This window comes from Bombus vancouverensis, chromosome 6 (genome assembly GCF_051014615.1).
Source record: "Bombus vancouverensis nearcticus chromosome 6, iyBomVanc1_principal, whole genome shotgun sequence".
NCBI lineage: Eukaryota > Metazoa > Arthropoda > Insecta > Hymenoptera > Apidae > Bombus > Bombus vancouverensis.
In genome coordinates, this window is record NC_134916.1 from 9,361,139 (window position 1) to 9,383,594 (window position 22,456).

Below are 22,456 nucleotides of genomic sequence, written 5' to 3' on the forward strand. Positions count from 1 at the left end.
GCAAGACAACGATGCGGCAGTAAGCGCGCCACTCGAACCAACTTTCTTAAATTCTTCGTTCGATCGTCTGTGTTTACCGCTGCAACATACCCTGTATAGTTTCGACGACCTATACACCGTCTCAGTTCGAAAGCATTCGTTTCTTCGCCCTTCCTATTTCAGTCTCTGCTCCTCCTTCTTCTTCTTAGCTCTGGTTACCACCTGTGCTCTCCGTCCGCTTCTTTCTGTCGCCTCCTTTCACCCTTTCTCTCTCTCTCTCTCCCCCCTCTCGCACGCTTAAGCTCTGCTTTTTTTTGTATTCGCTCTTTTTTTTTTGTTTTCGTAACGCTTTGTTCTATCGTTTCGTTTCTGATACTCGAGTTGTTTGCGAGTACGCTAGCAACGTGGAAAGGTCGAGACGCGAGACGATATTAGAGCTTTTCTTACTTTTTGGAGATCGGTTGTGGTACCGGACCTTCCGTCTGACGCAGTCTGCGGGGCGGTCTCAGCTCCAAGGCCGCATCATCCTCCCTGAAACAGAAAATTCGTGCTTCGATTAATCTTTAACACCCCCACTGTCGCGCTTGGTTTATACGATTTGCCTGTGGCACGCGACGTTTCACTTCTGCCAAATATCGTACTACGATGTGAAGACTTATTAAGCATCGAATAACAGGTTTTCCACTTTACGGCGTGTGTTATCTAATTATTCGCGTTATTTAACATTTTTCAGTGAACGATACTCATCCTACTTTAACCCATCCATTGCTTACTACGAGATATCTCGTACTTTGCGCTGCAAGTTTGGATTGATTGCGATTGGAATAAGTTTGAGTTGAGAATTATTAGAAAGGATGACAGAAAATTGTATGTAATAATATTTAGATAATAATATACAGATTTTGTGAAATTCCACGTTTCCTTTAAAAGTTAATCAACGTTACTTGTTCAGAAATGTCCATGCCGTAAAGCTCCATTTACATGAACGAAATTTCGCTTAATACCAATTTATCTGTTTATTAGCCGAGCTCTTGTCGTTTTAAAAAATTACCAAACTCCCGTCGTACGAATATGTAAATTGTAAGAAACAGAATCATAACTTTGCTTCGTGATTTTATTATTCGCACTTTTTCCGATTACAAAGGAGATAACGTTATGTACAAGAAACTGGAAATCCGAGTAACAAGCCAACTCGTTTTTCCTTGTTAACTCATTGACATGCACATTAACAGCCAGGAAATCTGAATCATTGCGGCCGTCTCTTGTTAATTGCCACAATAAGTAGACTGCTCCATTTCCCAGTATTTTGAGTAAATAAACGAAAGACCTTATAAATTTATAATCGACTGATATTCATGCAGTAATCGTGTAGTGAACTTTCTTTCTCTTCCGATAAATACAATTTAAGTATAGAAACTATCTCCTTGTTGATGCAAATTGTCCTATCGTCACTCCCTCTCTATAAATGAAACCTCACAGAGAACTAAATCATAAATAAAAAAAATATTACTCCAATTGTGAGCTGTCTGAATCAAAATTTCAATGTACGAATCCACTCATTTTTATTCGGGATCGATCGAGCCGACGAATAAAAAAATTATTTGAAAATCAAACGGAATCGAGAGGCGAGCGACGAAGCTCGACCACCCATTTGATGCAACAGTCGGAGAAATGGCCGCAACGAGGGTCGGCAGAACCAAAGAGGAAACGGAACAAATCGCGCCATTCTATTCGCGTCTTTGAATAGAAGGCGAAAGAGCTATTGGCGGTATGACCGCTTAAAAATAACGTGCCGGTTACCAATCACTGACGCGTAATCGTAAACGCGTGTTCCTTCCGCTGGTCGGTTGGACCGATGTTCAAGATTCGTCGAGTGGAAAGAAGAGCCGATTATCTCGTCAACGTGTATACCCATCTGGATCGACTCGCATTTTCGTTGGCTTTGCGTCAGAATCGTTCGTCAAGGTGATAAACGACGCTATCGACGAGCGCAAAATCGACCAACGATCTTGTTGGCGATACGCGCGATCGCATTAGGCCGATTAGGGAAATTTCCATGAGAAACGAACGAGCAAGGTCGAATACGCATCGCGAATCGCTTGGAGGATTTATCGCGGCGCCGTTTCACCAGCAATCTCGTTAATTGGAGGCCGTCGGTGAAACGGCGAAAGAAACCGCTGCGAAATGTTGCATAAAGAGTGGCGAGCGACAGAGTTGGCACATGTAATCCACCACAGACAGATGATTTTATTCACCTGTGAAAATTATGTGTATTTAGTTGTCTCGTTATCTGAATTTCGACGAATCAGAAATATATGTTAGGGTTTTATCTTTCAAACAAATCGAAGATTTCATTTCTTAAGACACGACACAATCGAAAATATGCGATAGAATTCTATCTCACAATATATAATAGAGACAAGGTGTACAATCTCGATTGAAAGTTCACGACTTTGAAATAGACGGTGCAGCTGGCGAGAATGAAAAAACAGGTGGGAATTAAAAAAAAGAATGACGATCACGAGGACAATATGCCGCGAACACGTCCAAGTCATGACGATTGCAATTACTGTAATCCGAACGAAGACGGTAACGACAATGGTGGCGGTAACAGCGACAACTCGATTCGACTGCTTGAAACAGACCAACCGCCAATTGCAGCTGGAATATATCTATATAGGTTTAAATTTAAAGCAACACCCATTAAACACAAGGTATTTAGCCGCGATCGCAATAACATTCACGCGTTTACTATCACGCGGATAAAACGTGCATCGACCAACCGTTTCATTTCCACGAATAACATTTTTTTAAACCTGTCTCTCGTTCCAGCTGACTTTCTGACGCAAGTACACGTGGTCATAGTGCCGCATCTCGCCATTCCAACGACGATTTCATTGGATTCGCGATTTTCAATTCGATTCTCTAGCCAAGAGAATAGACAGAATCGCCACGAGAATTGATCAGCCGAGTGGATCGTTTACGCGACGCGGACACGCGATATCGTAAAACTATACAATTTCGAGGGCAGAAAGGTCATCGCTGCAACGTAATACCTACGCGCCTAACGATTCCTCGATCTCTGTTACCGACACTGCTGTCGTCTGCTTCCTTCCTTACGAGGTCTCGATCGATCGTTCGATACTTACGACTCGACGATAGTTTGCTGGCAGAAACGCCAAAGTTTTGCTTTTCCGGAATCCTTGGCCGATTTACAACGATAGCTGTTACAGATCGTTGCTTGAGTCGAGGATATAACGAAAAACAATTTTAATTGACCGCGACTTAACGAGCAGTATGTAGTCACAAGTTGAGAAAGAAGGATTAGTCGAATATAAATAGGTCCGATTTCGAGGAATTTTGGATGATGGAAGGTCGGTGGTGCTCGTGCGGGGAAGGTGCACGGTGTACGGTGCACGATGCACGCTACGCGGCAATAGGTACGGTACGCGACTAAATCGGCCGAGAAGGTACGCGGCTTCTTTATGAGCTCGTGATAGGCCGTGCGCGAGGAATGCCCGAGGAATGCGCAAGGAACGCTACAGTCGAGCCCCCGGTATCGCGGTCCCGATTGGTCCCGATCGGCCCATGCCGCACCACCATCGTCCCGCGCCTCGTCGATACCGTCACAGATTCGAATCTACTCTCTTTCCCCTCTGACAACAACTTTTCGTTACTCACAACGATTCTAGCCACGATTCTAACCTCATCCAACCTCTTACACTCAACCATCTATGTGCTAAATTCGACCGGTCAAGGACACGACGATGGTAGCTAGAAGCTAGTAGCTACGACATTTGCCAGATGTCGTCCACATATATATCTGGAAACAATATATTTTAATCTATTCTGTTTCTAAGCGTTGTTGTATTTCAGAACGAAAGACATAATTTATGTTTATGTTCTCATCTAACTTAACATTATCGTATCCGAAAACGAAAGTCAACATTCACTTTCATATTCTAATCTAATCTAACGTTATTGTATGTGAAAATGAAACACAAAATTAATATATACGTTCTAACTTAACTTAACGTTACTGTATTTGAAAGCAAAGAAGCATAATGTATATTCATATTCTAATCTGACGTTATGATATTTGAAAACAAAAGCAAGGTTCGCTTGTTATTCGTCGAAAGTGATACAGTAATACTAGGATGTATTTGTTTCAAGGTCTGTCGGTCAAAAAAGAAAAAAGGAAGAATAAAATAGAGAAAAAAGAAAAAAGGTGGCACGTTCGTGTCGCTTTCTTTCGTGGTTTATAATTGCCAGTAAAAAAAGAAATATGGCCGTGAAAGGAACAGTCACACAAGTGAAAGCGAGTTTGAGAGAATAAGCACGAAGTACGGGAAGACTAGTGGATTGGATAGAGGTGACAAGGTGCGATAGATCTGGTTCAAGTTAAAAGTATCTGATTCGCGTGCGTGCGGCGGCCAGCGATGTTGCGCGTATCTCGTTGCTTATTATTCGCTGTTGGCAGCGAAGTGGGGACAGCAACGCGCACGTTGCTTTCGCGGCGAAAGACTCGTGCTTAAAGGAGTTGACTAAAAGAAGAACGAGGAAAGCAAGGCAAAGGGAGAGAAGAGTGTCAATTGCGCGTAAAAAGTCTTCAAGTTTAATGGCGATACGCGGCGACCGAATGAACGTTGCTCTAACGACAATCATTCTATTGGCTATTTTTAGCTGGAAATAGGTCGGAGTGGAGGGCTCGCGGTTTCGAGAGGGCACAATGACGATGACGACAACTATGACAACCAGAAAGAAACGAAAAATAATCTGTAGCGCGCTCTTTAAAATTCTCGTTCGATCGAATTACAAGGCACGAGAATATGTTTGATGTGAAAAACCACAAAGTAGAAGGTCACGATACGACAATAAGTCGTATAATTGTCGATCGTTGTGTCGTGTACGAAAAGTAACGACAAATTAATTGCCATCCGTGTAATAAAACTGCTATTATTGGATAATTCACGAACGTGCGTTTTATTCAAACGTTGCGACACAGCTGCACACCTGTAGCCTGTAACGCGTTGCGAACAATCAACAATGGCCGAATATTCTTCCCTTCCTTTCCTTTCACGATTCGACCTATATGTATGACGATGAACGTGACCCAAACGATCAACGTTCACGAATATTCGTCCTTGACGAATATTTACACCGAATACATATGCTAAATAATTCGCGACGATTACGCCGCGAAAGATTAACGAATTTAAAGGTATGTCAAATAATTATTATCACTGAATTGAACATGTGTCCTTGAATGTCAACGAAAAGCAGAAAAATGCGAGATAACTTTGGTAAATATATAAAAATCAAAATTATTTTACGAATCTGCTGCAAAAATTTGCTCATTGGTAATGATTTAAACTTGAATACTAAAAAGATAATGTTGATGTTATGCTGATCAAGCCATGCGTCGATTATGCACGAACTGATTAAAAAAGAACGTGTCAACTTACGAAATAAAATTGATCACTTCTACATATTTTTCTCCTTTTCATCTAACTAACCGTAATTAACTGAATAAATTTCGTTATGCAGAATTGTTTTTTGAATCGTTCTCCCATCGATTATTTAAAAAATGTACGCGTGACACGATACGAATTACTCTACGCTTAATTCGGTTACGAGTGCTCCAAACTCTCGAAAGGTGAAAAAAAAACGCTAAGAACGTTGGTGCTTCCATCTTTTGAGGAGATAACGTAACAAAATGTACAAGTCGCTAACAGTGTTGATAGTAGGCAATAGCGGTAGTAGTCGATAATGCGAATACTATACATCTGTTGGTAATGTAAAACTTTCGATATACGAAACAAAAGGACACGTTTACGCAATAAAAGACGAATGTCTCAATTATGGATCAACGAGCCAAATCCAGTCAGTTCAACTGGTCTAAGCAGCAGCGTATGTTGCGCGTAACGGAATTTGTGTGGCGAGAACACCGATTCGTTTACTTAAAATTTAAAGTGATCACGGGATACAGCGACGTGGCGTGTGCATCGGCACGTATACCGAAATGTGTGCTAGTCTATGTAACAGGTAAAGCGTGCGTCGAGTCGCGTCTCGCGTCCTATAGCGTCCAGATGAGCGAAGGCCTACGTGATATGTAGATACCATGAGATGATGCAACATCGTTTCGATTTATGTATTCATCATTGTTTCTGCTTTTCGGTAAAACCAAATTAACTCGGTTAAAATCAGAGAATTCACACATTTTCTTGTATCTGTTTAGTCGATGAATAAGAATAAAAATCGCTTTATTCTTTTTAACGAACAGTGTAGAGTTTAATTCGGATTAAAATCTATTTTGAAACATCTAACGTGGAAAAATTTCGTTATTGCGACTCGTTCGCCGATAACGTCTAATCACGATAATTCTGATTTACCAGGGCTGATTTGCAAGGAAGGAACAAAATAATAAAGCGCAATTGCGCCAGCCCTCGATTATTTCATTGCACGTTGACGTCAAGTTATACAGCGACCAATCATCGAGCTCGCGCATCGACGAGCCCCCAGTGAAGATCGACGAACACGCGTACAATTTCCTCACGATTTTAATGATCAAGTCTCATAGAAGCTCGATATTTGACCTTCCCTCTTTCAATGACACGCTAGTTGGTCAAATAAAATTCATTGTTTCAAGTATCTTTTTATATTATATCGTTTGCTAATCTGTTGACCGTTTGCGGATCGATCGGTAACTTTCTTTTTGAAAATCGAATTCGTGAATCCATAAGTGGGACTGCGGATTCATATTTTCGATGCAAATTCATATTTTTATATATACAAATAAACAGCGGTATCTAGATAGAGATTTATATTCTATTCCTTATATATTATAAAGATGCAATATATTATATTTTTATACGTATGCGTAAATGTAAAATAAAATTAACAACGGCTTATAATATTTATTTATAAAACGAGATGTATATCACTAGAAGCATTCTTCGAACGTGCGTCTTATTTAACGATTTCACAAAGAAACTTTATATTAAATTTACGTATACTTTTACGATATTTTATATGTTTTCCTGTATTATGCATATTTTCTGTATTTCTATACATTTCGACTTCCTATAAATGTATAAGTATACGTTAGTTTACCGATAACTCGCAAAATCGTTAACTCATCTAATGAAAACAAATGTAATCAATTTGTTTTTCCAATTAAGTTTTTATCATTGTCTATAAGGAGAAAGTTGCATTTAAATAATGATGAAAAAAGACGAGAGTAAGCCGGAATTTAGGCCAGTGACAAAACGAAACGAAGGTACAGCTGCCAACTTTTACTCGAATCTCATCTTCTCGGTCGAGGTTCTCTACTACCTACGCGACTATCCGACATTCGACCCATGACGTTGCAACGTGACGTTCTTCGCGCGCTTCTTGCGTGTTTCGTGCAACATTCGAATTATTGCTGTTTCACGATTTTGAAATTTTCAAGCTTATCGCTCATTTCTCAGGATTTTACAATCTCGAAAGATCATACTAATACTGTTGCGATAAACAGCGGACTGAAAATCACACCAATATAAGTCATGATTTTGAAAATGTAGATCTAGTCGCATATTTCAACTATCAAAAGAGTCGTTCTCTTTGTTTCATAATTAATTAAATATTATAATCAGAATGCGAATGTTTATGCATTTATGGGAAATTAAAATATACAAAAATGTACAAAATAATATAACAGAACCTTTAAAATGCGTAAATTCAATAAGCAGTAGCTTATTTAATTGGGTACTGAAACTAAAACTTCATTGAACCAACTTCATATAAACTTCATATAACCGCAGTTCGACAAAAAGGCTCTCCCGTAGTCTACGAAATTAAAGTCTTCTAATTTTCTAACAGGACAATCTCCGTAGTAACAGTAACTTGCCAATTTCTTGGTTTTTTTTTTAACTTCTACGAAGATTTTTTCCTCGATACTATCGACTATACGAATTGAAGTTGCCGCGACTGAAATTGCATCGTCAGTTAGCACACATCTCATCGTACGAGATTGTACAAAGTCTCCTAGCGCTTCTCATTACGTCACAAGTGTTAAAATAACCTGCTCATTGGTAGTAGACGATCGAACATTCGTCACGACCATGGTGTATCGCTCAAATAAAACCACCATCGAAACACGCGAGAACAGTGAAACCTGCAGACACTCGATAGTATGACCTTTTGAACTTGGCATCGATACTCCAATCATCGTGATACGTATACATACTTACACATGTGTAAAAGCAATGCATGAATCGAATAGTGCAAGATTGGAATAAGAAAAGTTCGAAGATCTCCAAAAGGATTAGGACATATTTAGATTCTTTGTATAACTACGTCAAATCTTAGAGGAGAGTCGTAGTTGTTAATTAAAGATGCAAAAGCACAAATGAAAAGAAGGAAGGAGAAGGTGGAGGAATGAGAGTCGCTGAGGATCGAGCCCCCTTGGTTGAACCAATCGCGAGACGTCTCGAAACCAACGCCTACCAATTCGACCAATCGGAGATTAAGACTTCCGAAGGCACGACCGCGCGTATGTATCCGCTTTCTCTGGTCGTAGAGGGTCACAAACATCGTTGATGATTGACGGAGCAACGCGTGACCGAATTAATTTTACGATCGTTCCTATCATTTCGATTTATATTGGTACAACATAAATGCATTCTATCACGTGATGTGTGCGCTTGCTTTGGTCAATTAATTCGTCTGCTGTCATAATTGAACACGTTGAAAATGAGAAGCTGTGAATCTTTCCCATACGACAGTTCACAATACTACAATATGAAATCTAATAATACCATTAGGTCGACCCTCTAACTTACTTTGAAATCAATTCTGGCAACTTCTCAATTGTGACATTGCCATACCATTGCCATACCAACATTACTTAAGATAATATTCATTGAATCATTAAGCGGATATTGTTTGGACGGTCTCGTTAATTTCATCGCAAAAAAATTGTAATTTGTAAAAAAAAAAAATAGCATTCCGACACGTCCCTACGTTCATCGAAAGAGTATCGCTTTTCTTTTTTTTTCTTGTTTTTGTTTTTTATTATCTATTCGATAAGTTGCAAGACTGCCGAAACGTTCCAATGTGATCATGTCAGTAAACATTAGCGTAAAATGCGAAATACCAAATTCAAGGCTATTTTTCCTTCTTATTTTCTGTGCAAAAGTTGTACAACATATACGAGTATGTGCGTGTTAGCACCGATTGGTCTAACAACTATAATCACGTGTAAAATGTTCTTTGTCTGAACACTTGCATGTACGTATAAAAATTCAATCTTCCGAACTACACTCAAACTTGCAAAAATTTACGTTCTATTAAAGATAAGAAAAACACATTATGTAAGACGTTCTAAAAAAAAATTGAATTTCCGTCCAATAGGAATCGAGTTAGCGGTGGCGAACGTCAGAACACGTGTTTTTGAATGATATCGAGAAACAGTCGAAACGCGATAGATCGATAAAATCGTGTTTCTTTTGAACAGGAGGCGAACGTACCTTTGTCCATACTATCGGTGAACCAGATGGAAGAAAGAGGAAAAATTAGCACGTAACAAACCCACTCACACCCCCGGTTAACCACTCTTAAGATCGGAGCAAACGAATCGCACAATCTTGAAAGCGAAAACACACGCGATACAAATAACTATCAAGGAAATGCTACAGATATTAAACACGCAGTAGATACCGTTGATGACGAAATCAAATTAATCGATTCGTTACAGAAAAAAGTATTCACTATTCACTGTTCCGCGTTGCGTATGTGACTGACCGAGAGTATCCAAGTGAACCTCCACCGTTCAGACTCAGACGCTCTTTCGCTCTCGTCCCCTCTTTCTCCTTTCCTGTCCGTCTCCCTCTTTCAATCTCTCTCGTTTCATCCCACCCGCTCCTTCTTTCTTTGACGTTCATTCGTTTTATCGCCCTTACTGATTGTCAGTCTTTCTTCCCCCTCTCTTTTTTTACATTTGCCAAATCCTCGTTCTCTTGATAAAGAGGTAGGCATGTCCATCGTGTGTCTACAGTGTCTCAGAAAAAAGCAATCAAATTTTTTTGTCTATAAATTATAATAACAGCGTTGCGTAGATTTAAAGAGATGGCAGAGTAATGAAGTCAATATCAAAGGGAAACAAATGAAACATTATCTGGAAGAACTTTCTTTTTTTAATCTTTCCACTTACGTTCAAACTCGGTCTACACTCATGGACAACCCGGTATGAACTGGTTTGCATCGACGTGTATGTGTGCATCGTGGCGTCTAGCCAGACATCGAGTTTACGCGAGGATCAGCGAAAACAACCGAAGGCGAACCACGTGCCCACGATGCGAATCATTCACTAATTTTATCCCGACCATAAACGAGCAAAATTTTTGTTTTTATCGTTATAGATTTATTTACTAATTCGCTTAATATATTATGGGGAAAAAGTTTGTGAAATACTATCGAAATATAGTCATTTCTATCCACATACTGTACATACAGATATTTTTCCATTATGCGAACAGTAATTGCGAGAATGTAATCTATACGAATTTTTTTCTTGTGACCTCTCTCCAACTTTTTGCACGATAGATTAGACAGATTCGCCAGACAGGGAGAATACAAAGTCGTTCTCAATATCATTTAATTTTCTTTTTTTGTCGTAATAAGATAATTTTTTAAAGGCTCGCATCCCATCCATAGTTTGATCTTTGCAAATAGATTTTAAACGTACGAGGGCTACCGAATCGATACGAAAGGAACCGAAGATACCACGTGTCGTTTGAACACGTTACCACCGCGTACATTTACAACGCAAGTGCCCTCTCTTTGATCGCAATAATTGATGCTGCATAACGACACGCCGAATTAATCTGAGAGTTTTTTAAAGAATGGATTTTGTGTCGATAATTTACCTTATCTTAGTAGTTACACAAATCATACAGTAACTCATTTTAATAACTCAACTCGACGACGATAACGATCGGTCCTCTCCCGTTAGAGAAACCTGTGACTCCGAGAATCGATTCACTTAATTGCAATGTTATCTTTGAATTGGCAATAAAATAAATCGTATAAGCAGAACAACGGTATTTGTAAAATTGCACAAACATAAAAAAAAATAAAAAAAGAATAATAAATATTTACAACAATCCGCCTTTTTACGAATATTTATTTTGATTGAAAAGAACGGTTACTTGTTTTTCGATAGATGATGAAAGATATTATATACATACCGTTCGAAATAACCTCAGACTCTTTTTTGATGCGTCCTTAACCTCGACACTATTTCGTCGAAGAAAAATTCCTTGCAGAAATCGAGGTGCAATAAGCAGAATAAACATTAACTTCGAGTCACTTGAATGATTCTCATCGGTAATGTATTTCGTTCCAAGTTATTTGCACTACGTAATTTTAGATCGTAAACATGTGGCAAGAAAGTATCGCGTGCACGCTAAACATCACACTCTTCCAATACACGTGACTTTTTGCCTATGACAGTGTTGAATATCTCTTGTCAGCAAGCTAATATCGTTAGAGGTTAGGTACCAGTTCTATGTTTCATGATTATTCCTAACACGATTGTATGGATTAAATAATCAGCCGAAGGAAACAAACATGAAATAACGCACGCACGGTAATGACGTCGCGTTTAAACGAGAGAAAATTGCTATTCGAAGGATTAAAATAACGAAAACGATATGAGCACACCACGGCGAATCTTATACGGCACTGGCAACGAAGGAGCGTAACCTTCGAGAGATACGAACGCTCCGGCGTCCAATTGCTCACTGACGCACTGGCGTGAATCGGGAGAACTTTTATAGAGTTACCCCTCGTATCGATATGTTTCGCCGGTAAAAATTATGTATCTGCCGTAATCTATTATAGCGAACTCTTCTCTGATACTCCCCTCAACATTTCGTTTTCTAGAATCTATTACTTACATACTGAGTCCATTTACACAATCATTTATTAACAAATAATATTAGTGAATTGATAAATTACAAATTATAGGTTCTAGACTTTTCCATAATTTTACGATTTTACGTGAAATGGGATATCCAGATATCTTTGACTTATAAAGTTTACTTGTAAAAAATGTCGTCTGTTTTATCATCAAACTTGTTATTATGATGCAAGAGAATTTATTAGTAATAATAACTTGTAACTCGTGACTCGTAGAGTTTCATTTTAATGATATTACTTCAATTATGCAAGAAGTAACTTATAGGTATTCTTTGAGAAATTTTCTCCTTTATGTTAATTAAAATTAAATTATATATGCCAAGATTAAAGAAAGCAGTACAAAAGCTTATTCCATTTATACACAAAATTTGTGGCAATTTGTAGTGGTATTTTATATAGGTTATATTTTATTAAATTATATCGTTTAGCGTAATTAGCGAGAAATCATTTCAAGTCGCCTCCTGTCCCTATAACGCAACAAATCAAAAACATTCAACAATAATAATTTCAATTAACCTCGGATCTCCTAATTGTCATTGTTCAATTGATTTCGTCTGGTGGGCCGAGAAGAATAAATTGGCACATAAAGAATGGTAGACTTAAACGACAGATTTTTAACGTCAGTGATTCTGCGTGACCGTGTGGTCGGCTGATTTTCCTAATGTCACGCGATTACGATTTCGTCACGTGATCTAAATTCGCGCGCATCAAGTAGCCTGCTTTATCGATACATTCGATTTGGCTTGCTTATATGTCATTTCATCTTCCATTAACGATCCAGTGAATAATAACAAAATAATATCGAGTGTTTAACGACGAATGAACGGAATTATTTTCCAACGTTAGATACAATTCGAATGTATGTAAAAGTTGATGGAGAAGGTAATCGTGTCGCGAGTCAAAGCGAGCCGTGATGATAGCCGTTGCACAGTTGTACAGCAAGTGATTCAAAGTCACTCTATAACTGTTCGTATTTATATTTTTCTGGTAAAGTCATCGAGTCTACACGTGCTTGAAATTATCGTGAATGTTTGTAGCAATGTTTTTAGCGGCCGACATGAAATTTTTCCACGATTAAACGATTCGATCAATTGGTCAGGTCAATAAGAGTGGAGGATTACTCGGGTCTCCAAGTACGTTGACACAATGTCCAGAGTTCTTTGCGCATATGTGTTTGTGCGTGTATGCGTGACCATATACATATGTATACCCGTATACGTAATACATACTGAAATGTGATTTACTAGCTCTGGCGTTCAATTAATTTGAATGCCGTAATAAGGCACTTACGTGCATTGAACCTTGGACTACGAGATAAAGTTATTCTCGTAAGTCCACTATCCATCAGCCTTTGGGTAATTAATTTGCCTTGAGGAGTCTGATTGGACGAAATGTATAGAGAATGTATCGACTCCGGGGGAACGATAAATAGGGAGAAAAAAAAATTACTGAAACGCAAACAAATCTTTGAATATTCGAATTATATAAAACCCGTGAGAACCCAGACACGGAAGATTATCTCGGTCGTTAAATGTTTAACCGTTTTATCTTTGTAGTGAGAAAAGAGAAGAGAGGGGGTACGATCACACGAATCGAACGGGAGATTAGGTTGGTTCGATAAAATGCGCAACTAACAAATTTGCACACCTATCAATTACGATTTGTCTTCACAGGCGACTTACCGGGTACCGAGTTGATATCGATCGAGTTTATCACCAATTGATCCACGATGACGACGCAGTTGGTAGCCTTGATGGGTGCGCTGCCCGCTGCAACTCAGGCAACGGCGAGCTCCTTGCCAAACAACCAGCATCACTAGACAATCAAACGAACGACCCTCAGCTTCTTTATCTCAACTTTCCAATCAACTTTGCGCTACACATATAAAATATGCGTACACGTACGCAAGCGCGGTAATGCGAAAAGATAGCAGCTCGGAATCGGAAGATCGTATTACGAAATGAGAAATAATATATCATTTCTTTTTTTTTGTTTCTATAGATTAAATTATGCAGTGGCATATTAAATCAAAGTATTTCATACGCTGAACAATTATCAAGCAATTTGTGGTTCCATCCGAATTAATTGGACAAACTCCAACGTAACCTTGTATTAAAATGTTCCATTATTCGATATTTATTCGAGATATTGGTTTTTACCGTGTGGAAAAATTTCTTTGGAAACTTTATTACACAACTTTCTCATTTTTCGTACAATTTCATGTTGATTTGCAATTTTACTGATTAGATATGCTGCCATCGACATTCAAAATTATAGCGCGAATTTTAAATTGAAGTTTAATATTCACATTATTTCGCTATTCAGTTCTTAATGGGTTAAATAACGTATTACACATCATATATGTATATAATGTACTTTTCCAACTACGTGCAGTCGTTAAACCTTACGTGGTCCCATACATAGCGATTTTTATATACTGTTAGATGATACTCTTTCCGTTTTCCGGCGTTTTCGGAAAGTCTAACTATTGTATTCGTCAAAACTCTGAGTTCGTCATTTAAAACTGGAAAAGTCAGCGACCAGATCGTGAGACTCAAGCTCAAGGGCCTCTGCTCCATAAAGTATCCCCTTCCCGACCAACTGAACTTTCACTTAAGACCTAAAACAATCATTCCCACTCTCACAATAGATTTTTCCACCGAGTTACCGTGACCGTTGCCAACCACCGTGAAATCGTTTCCGAATCCGCATATTCGAAATTCGTTCAAGTCTTTACTCGTGTCCATCTCCTAACCAATAATTGTTTTCTCCTCTGCTGAATATATCCTTAGAATTTGTAATCGATACTCTAAAACAATTATCCAATTATTTCTTATCATTTCTTAATTTTATCATTAGTTATTCACACAAATTCTTGCTCGCGCAATTATTATCCATGTTGCAACATGGTTTGCCCGAATCTATAAGAAACAACATATGTATTGTCGTCTCAGTTCATTTAGGTTCAAGTTTGTTTAATCACAATCATAGCTATTACCGTAAACGATATAACGCAATGGTTTTTTCTCCATCGCCGATAAGAAATGCGAAGATACGCGAAATATATGTTATGTGGCGTTTGTACGATGCTAGGAACGCATTGTTGTTACTAACAATACATTTTCACTAAGATACAATAAGCACCGAAGCGAAATTTTTGATAAACTTTACAAGCGACAAGTTACATGACTATTCCATCAGCTAATGTGTAACAAAGAAATCTATAACTGAAGCTACAACTCGTAACTTGTCAATCTATTATTATCGAAATTATTAGTCGATAAATTATTGTACGATAGGTTCCTGATGAGATCAGGTAAATAGAGTTCTATTGCATACATAACAGGTTTACGTATTTAAGTTCTACTTGTGAGCTGTTCGCGAGCTCCAGGGGGAGACAGTGAGATTATAATACCTTTAATGCAACGTTGTATAAACAAGTAAAATAATACAATTAATAAATAATTGTCGAATAGTCATACTTGCTTAGGATAGAATTAAGAAAATTTATCAATTATCGATATACGTATCACGTAGGTTGTAAGATTCTTAAATAAAACGTACATGTAAATGTAAACGAAGATGTAATCGCGAGTGACCGACAGCCGAAAGTCATGAATAAAATAAATATATTAATAATATATACATTATGGCACATAGAATGAGAAGTTTACCGCAATATTCTCAAACGTATACCATTGCAAATTAATTTATAAAATTTCCTTTCTTCTAGACGTTCCTCCACTTTTGGCTTTGCTCACACCAGTAACTTTTTCCATTCGTTATTACTGGCCAATCTGAATTTTCTTTCCATTCTTTAACACTAATCAGTCTGAGATTTGGCTGTTTTGCAGCTACGTACTAATATTTTCAACAAACGATAAAAATATTAATATACTCATTCATTGCTGCTTATATAAGACTACGTAGACTGTAGACACTTGACTTTATTAACAGACTGTAATTTACTTGTAAAATTAAAGCGGAAAGATTCGGAACAACATTGATCTCTATTAGAGTTATCGTAGAATATCATGGCACGATAAATATCTCTAACGAATTAACAAAAATTAGTATTAGTAAATGTCAAATATTTTGGAGTAGCTTCGTTGAGTAGCTTTTGTACAAGAAGCTATTGTTATTCTGAGCACATTTAACAGATAAGTTGTACAAGTTTCCTTAGAATCGATAGCGAGGCTAACAAATATACGATAAGTCTCTCTGTTAATCGGTTTCAATCACGATAGCCTCGCTATCAATTTCAAAATGGCTCGTTCAACTTATCTGTTAAGTATTTCATTTTAATATAGTATTGATAAGATTTTTAAATAAACAATTTAAATTACATATAACAGATCTATATCTGTATATTCTACAGAAAGACAGTAAGTATCGCCTTTGATTGTCAGTTTGCAGAAATCAAAACATTTATTACTATAGCAAATTGGCGAAAACGTAACATTACAATAAAAATATAAGAATTAATAAATTGTAGGATATCGTAATAGAAAAGCAGTTGTTTGTGTCAACGACGATGACTGTGCAAATGTGGTCATTATTGTCCATATAGAGAGTTGATTTGCTATCCTGATTGTGTGTCAAGCAAAACGAAAATTTAACCCATTAAGAACCAAGGAGTAAAACGAATGCATAAAATTTACGCAAACCTATATTACTGAAAAACTTAAATAAATGACTTACACATTACCCAGTTCGTTAAGCTACAAAAAGGGTATATTAAAATAATAAACGGGGTCAGAGAGATTCTACGTGTAGGAAAATAATTGAAACGAGTTCAAGACAATCGCGTTTACAGTACGTTCTGTATATTCGAACTTTACGTTTTCTTGCACGTGACAATAAGATGAATAATAAATCAAAATAAGATGAAAATGAGGAGTAACAAAGTTGCGTTGGAGGCTGCAGCTTTTGGAAAATCAAGTTTGAAAACTTGTCAAGTGTACGCGTAGGAAATGAAAAACAAAGGAGGATGTTAGAAAATGGCCATTTTTGGACTTCCTTGAGTACGAAAAATTCTAGAAAATTCAAGAAACTAATCCATGCGTTACACTTAATCTTCACCTTTTCCACATACTGAACCATCTAGGAAATGATTTTTTCGCAATTCTGCCGGTAAATCAATTGAAGCTTGGAATCGAGCCAGTCCAGAGCATCACAGGATCGTTGTTACGTTCATCAACTTTGCACCCGCATGCCTGTGCTACAATGTCTTCCAATTCGGTTTTATCTTTGTCAATTAATAGGTAAACAAAGTATTTTTAATTATTCGACTGCCTTTTATTCCAATGCAATTATTCGGTTCTATTTCAATTTGATATTTTTGATAGTGAATGGAATCGAATGCTAATTGCAATCTGCAATTCAAAGTCGAACATCGAAACTGACAGATGCAATGGGGAAACGTCTTATCTGTTTACGTCTTCAAGCTAGTATCTGAGAGCGACTCTGACTGATTTTTCGCACTTCATAATTACTTCAATGTGTTTACATTAATTCTGTTTTTAGACCGAGTGCAATTCGTTCCTGACATACAAAACATATATATGCGGATACAAAGTCAGCGAGCGTATCGTTCATCATTGTTCTCACGTAGCAACTATCTAGTGGTATTACAGCAGAATTTCTGAGATATTACGATGTCGATATAGACGAAAAATTATCCTATAAGTGAACAAGAGTATGAAGAAAATGAAGATTAAGTGTAACACACGAGTAAGTTTGCCACTTTTTCATCTTCGCACTCATTTTCTTTTTAACTTTCCTATCGCATTTTGGATAAATGGTAATAACACGCATCGTTCGTCGAAAGATGCTCTTAAATGTCCTGTAAGAATTTATCGTTCGCAAGGAGGTCTAAAAGTGGTCATTTTTCAACATCCTTCTTTTTCGTTCCAAATCCCTGACAGTCGTGGCTGAACGTGTTCAAACTGTATTCTTTGGAAAATGTTACCTTAAACAGAAGAATTTTATTTTATTTTACGGGCTTATATTCGCTCGTAGAATATGTAACTTCTTACAGATTGTCTACTCCTGTCTAATTGGAAATTAGCCAAATTCGTGTAAACTTGAGTTTCCAAACTTTATTTTCGTTTGTGTGTGCAATTCTGCTTTGTTTCATTTTTGTCTCATTTGGTGTCATAGAATATTTCAATGGTATCACGCAATTGTCTGCTAAACTATTTATTACAGAAAAAAATATCTCAAGTAATACGTACTTTGTTTGGAGGAGGACATCTTACGATGACCAATAGATTTGTCAAGGAGTTCGAGACCTCAATTTGTTTTTATAAATTGTATATGTTTTCATTTAGCTAGGTTTATAGCCCACTTCGAGGCGAATTCAAACTTTCTTTTCTTCGGAAATTCAAGATGATCTCGTTCCTCGTAGCACTTCGTCGATACAGTTGCATTGTTATTTCTCTTTACAAACAACAATTTTCCAGAACATTCTTAGTTCCTGTTACAATCTCGTGGAATCGGTATTAAGAATCAATATTATTGTGTCTGGCAGTGCGTGTTTCTTGTATCGGTATCAATTCAATTTACGATGGCTCATTTCGTTTGGAATTATATTTCAAGTAATTTCATTAAGTATGTAACGAACCATCGTAAATTGATTTGATACCTTTTATTTGAGCCACGGATGGCCCACGCTGAACTTCTCGTTCAGGTCATTTGGATAATTACACATAAGAAGAAACATTATCGCGAAATGTTTCATAATATCATTAATTGGTACATAATTGTCATGTTTAACAGGATTATCATACTGTGAGCCATCGGTGGGTCATGCGGCATGATGATGCGTCTTTGGATCGCACGATGGCGTTGCTAATTTGTTCAAATCGGCCATCGTTTTTCTTTCATTTTATTTGTCATTTCTTATTATTCAGCGAGAGTCTTAACGTAATTCAACTGGGTAGGACATACGCATAAAAGTGTAGCAACCCATGGCCGTATAGAAAGGGTTGAAGCACATGTGTTGGCCGCATAGTCCGCGAAACGACTTCCGAAGACAGGACGTCGTAAAAAAACAAATCCTGCGACTTATTAAAAAACCTGTGAGCCTTCAAAGAGAAAATTTATTGTTTTATTGCCTGCGGGTTTCTCCATCCCCACCTCGGAAGAAAACTTTCTCTTCCGAGCACCTCGCAATGGTAGTCGCTGGTAGTCGCTGGTAGTCGCCGGTAGTCGCTGGTAGTCGCTGGTAGTCGCCGGTAGTCGCCGGTAGTCGCCGGTAGTCGCCGGTAGTCGCTGGTAGTCGCTGGTAGTCGCTGGTAGTCGCACGGTTAGTCAGTCAGACAGATAGCCACGGTTAGTTGTATCGAGTTTGTATGAATTCTGTATCAAATCTGCATGGAGCCTGTATCGAGGCGCTATCGAGACAGTAGCAGTTTAGTTCAGTGATCATCAGAACTGTATCGTCATCGCTTGAGCTCCACCTCTGTCACGTTACGATCCACCTCAAATTGGTGACCCCGACGTGATCTGAACGAAAGAGGTGAACGTGTTTGGGCCGCATAAACATTCTACCGTAAATCAAGAGTGTTCACAATGGCAAATGGCAACGATGAAGGGCGTGCAACGAATACCACGGACAGCACAGACACAATAAATCAACTTATTCCGCGTACCTCCACTACGGCATCAAGGAATAACGATGTAGCTTATCATGTTGCAAGTGCAGTTCGAGGTGGCGCGCATCACGAGTGACAAATCGAAATTTACCGCCCACGTTGCGAACCTCGGCGATCAATAATTAGGTCAAATCGCGGACATAGTGCTAGATCCGCCGGCGACGGGACGATACGAGAAGCTTAAAAGTGAACTCGTCAAAAGACTGGCCGATTCGGACGGCACGAGAGTGCGGCTGTTGTTCGAAGGTCAAGAAATGGGAGATGGGACACCGTCCCAATTCTATAGGAACGTGAAGAAGCTGGCCGCCCCATCGATCTCGGACGATCTCGTTCTGACGCTTTGGAAGATCCTTCTTCAGTGAATACGCAACAGGTCCTGGCCTGGTCATAAGGGAAACAAGTGCGGCAGTCCTGACCACGGTGGCAGACAGGATCCACGAAATACGCCCGGTACACGGACAAATAGCAGCGGTCAGCGAGCAATCGAACCGCGCCCTAGACACGGTGCACGACCGGGTAAGTCGATTGGAAGCGCAGATTAGCGCGCTGCTCCTCGACGGTCGTCACCGACCTGGGACACGCTCGCGACGTCGCAGATCGCGCTCGAGAGAAAGACTGCAGCAGCCCGGCATATGCAACTACCACAGAACCTTCCGTGATCGCGCGAATAAGTGTCGTTTCCCCTGTAGCTGGAACCAGGGAAACGCGAACAGTACATACACAGTACATCGAACAATGTACGCAGGTGTTCACAGTATTGTTACTCGTCTTGCGAGCATCGTCGTCCTATGGGGCGGCCAGCTTCTTCAGGTTCCTGTAGAACTGAGACGGTGTCCTGTCTCGCATTTCTTAACCTTCGAACAGCAGTCGCACTCCCGTGCCGTTCGAATCGGCCAGTCTTTTGACGAGTTCACTTTTGAGCTTCTAATATCGTCTCGTCGCCGGCGGATCCTAGCACTATATCCTCGACTTGATATAAATATTGATCACCGAGGTTCGCGACGAGGGCGGTAAATTTCCTTTTGTCATTTTTGATGCGTGCCGCCTCGAACTGTGCTTCCAACATGGCAAACCACATTACTATTCTTTGAGGCCGTAGTGGAGGTACGCGGAGTAGTTGACTTATTGTGTCTGCGCTGTGGCGTTCGCCGTTTGCCATTATGAACAGCCTTGATTTACGGTAGGATGTTTATGCGGCCCAAACACGTTCACCTCTTTCGTTCAGATCACGTCGGGGTAACCAATTTGAGGTGGATCGTAACGTGACAGAGGTGGAGCTCAAGCGATGCACACTCCGCATCGAAATAAACATTGTTGGAGATAAACACCGCAGTAACTTCAATAACACATCCTCCACCTCAAAAGAATAAAGCGAATGAAAATTAGATTTACCATTCATCTGGTTCCAAAATATAAATAAGAAGTTTATATAAATTATCCTCAACGATCAACATGGAATTAAGACGAAGATTTTTCGATCGATATATCTGGAACGTAATGAAATGCAGTAAGAAGAAAGCAAAGCGTCAACTGAATGTTATATAAACAGTGTTCAAAAATTTGCTGGCAAACAAGCAAGAGGATGTACTGTGAGAATAGTAACATTTTGTGATGACTGTTCGAATAAATCTCACTTTTGTTTACTGTATTTTAGCGCTAAACATCGTTTTATGCAAGGGCAGCTACTCAATACACGTTGTCGTGTTGCAGCACATTCAAATATTTCGGAAATTGTTGATAGTATAATTTTTCTTTTGTGCTGTTATTTCTTCATGGCTCACTGTCACAGCGAGTTGATTCCTTGCATAAACGAAACGTGCGTTAATGACTGCGGCCAGTTGCTACACGCTTTCTGCTCATTAAATGCGGGCATAACGTATGAAAATCGCTTTTAGACTAAACAAAAGTCTATCGCTGACCATTGTATCGCTACAGCTGTTAATATCTTTCCTCGCCAGGGTAACCGGAGGGGTTCCTTAAGTGAGGAAAGATTACCCCTACTCCCACTGCCATGCTCAATACAATCGAAAAGATAAACTCGCGTATTGACCGAAAAGTCACATATACAAAGATCTTACTGGTGTAGGCAGTGACAGCGGTAGTGGTAGGAAGTTCCTCGCTCTCTCTTATATACTTCTTCAAACTTCGTTCAAAATGTCCTGTTCCGTGCTGCAGTTAGTGTTGCGCGTTCTACTCGTTTCTGTGGTTGCTGTGAATGTTTCAAAGTTTTTCCTGTTGATTTAATTGGAATCTTAATTTAATACGCGAGTACATCCGATCGGAGGGAAGAAAAACTGTCCCATACACAACACTAGAATTATTGACATGTTCGCAATTAAAAAAAATTGTCGAGCCGATTTAATAATTTCATACTGTTTAGGATTACACGTGTACGTAGCACACAGTGCGCTGGGTGTAAAATCCACGAACCGTCACTGATTTTATATCTCTTTAATTATATCTTACTCAAATAAATGTGTGCATTGTTTTTATATTGCATATCATATATATATTATCCTTTTTTCTTCCTGCTAATTATTTTTCTACTTCTATAAATGTCAACTCATATTTTATAAACATTTCCAATGAATGTAATCACGCGAGTAATCCGTGGTACACGTGACCTCAACAGAGACGACACTCGTCTATAACGTGACTATGCCGCAGTACACGATGTGTTAATATCGATTTCAAAAGATCTGGTTAAACTTCGTCTTAGTACACCACTTGTTTTACGATTGTTTTCGAATAATCTGATAACAATCGCAATCGATTTTATTAATTTATTTAAATATCGATATCTCATCCACCTTACCAATTTCGATGATTTTTAGATATGTTGTCCGTGCCACGAT

The 22,456-nt window shown here is 38.7% G+C and overlaps 1 protein-coding gene across 1 annotated transcript; it reads left to right on the top strand.

Annotated features, from left to right (window-relative positions):
* The first annotated feature begins 5,840 nt into the window (after positions 1-5,840).
* LOC143302798 (uncharacterized) lies at positions 5,841-16,195 on the top strand. Its single transcript, XM_076619132.1, has 3 exons — positions 5,841-6,024; positions 13,500-13,551; positions 13,617-16,195. The coding sequence occupies exons 1-3, from the start codon at positions 5,841-5,843 to the stop codon at positions 13,828-13,830; spliced, it is 450 nt and encodes a 149-aa protein (XP_076475247.1). The 3' UTR covers positions 13,831-16,195.
* Positions 16,196-22,456: the final 6,261 nt, after the last annotated feature.

Coding starts and splice junctions, on each gene's coding strand:
- LOC143302798 (XM_076619132.1), top strand. CDS start 5,841: ATGGATCAACGAGCCAAATCCAGTCAGTTCAACTGGTCTAAGCAGCAG. Junction 6,025..13,499: donor TGTGCTAGTCTATGTAACAG/GTAAAGCGTGCG, acceptor TTATCTTTGTAG/TGAGAAAAGAGAAGAGAGGG. Junction 13,552..13,616: donor CGAATCGAACGGGAGATTAG/GTTGGTTCGATA, acceptor TTGTCTTCACAG/GCGACTTACCGGGTACCGAG.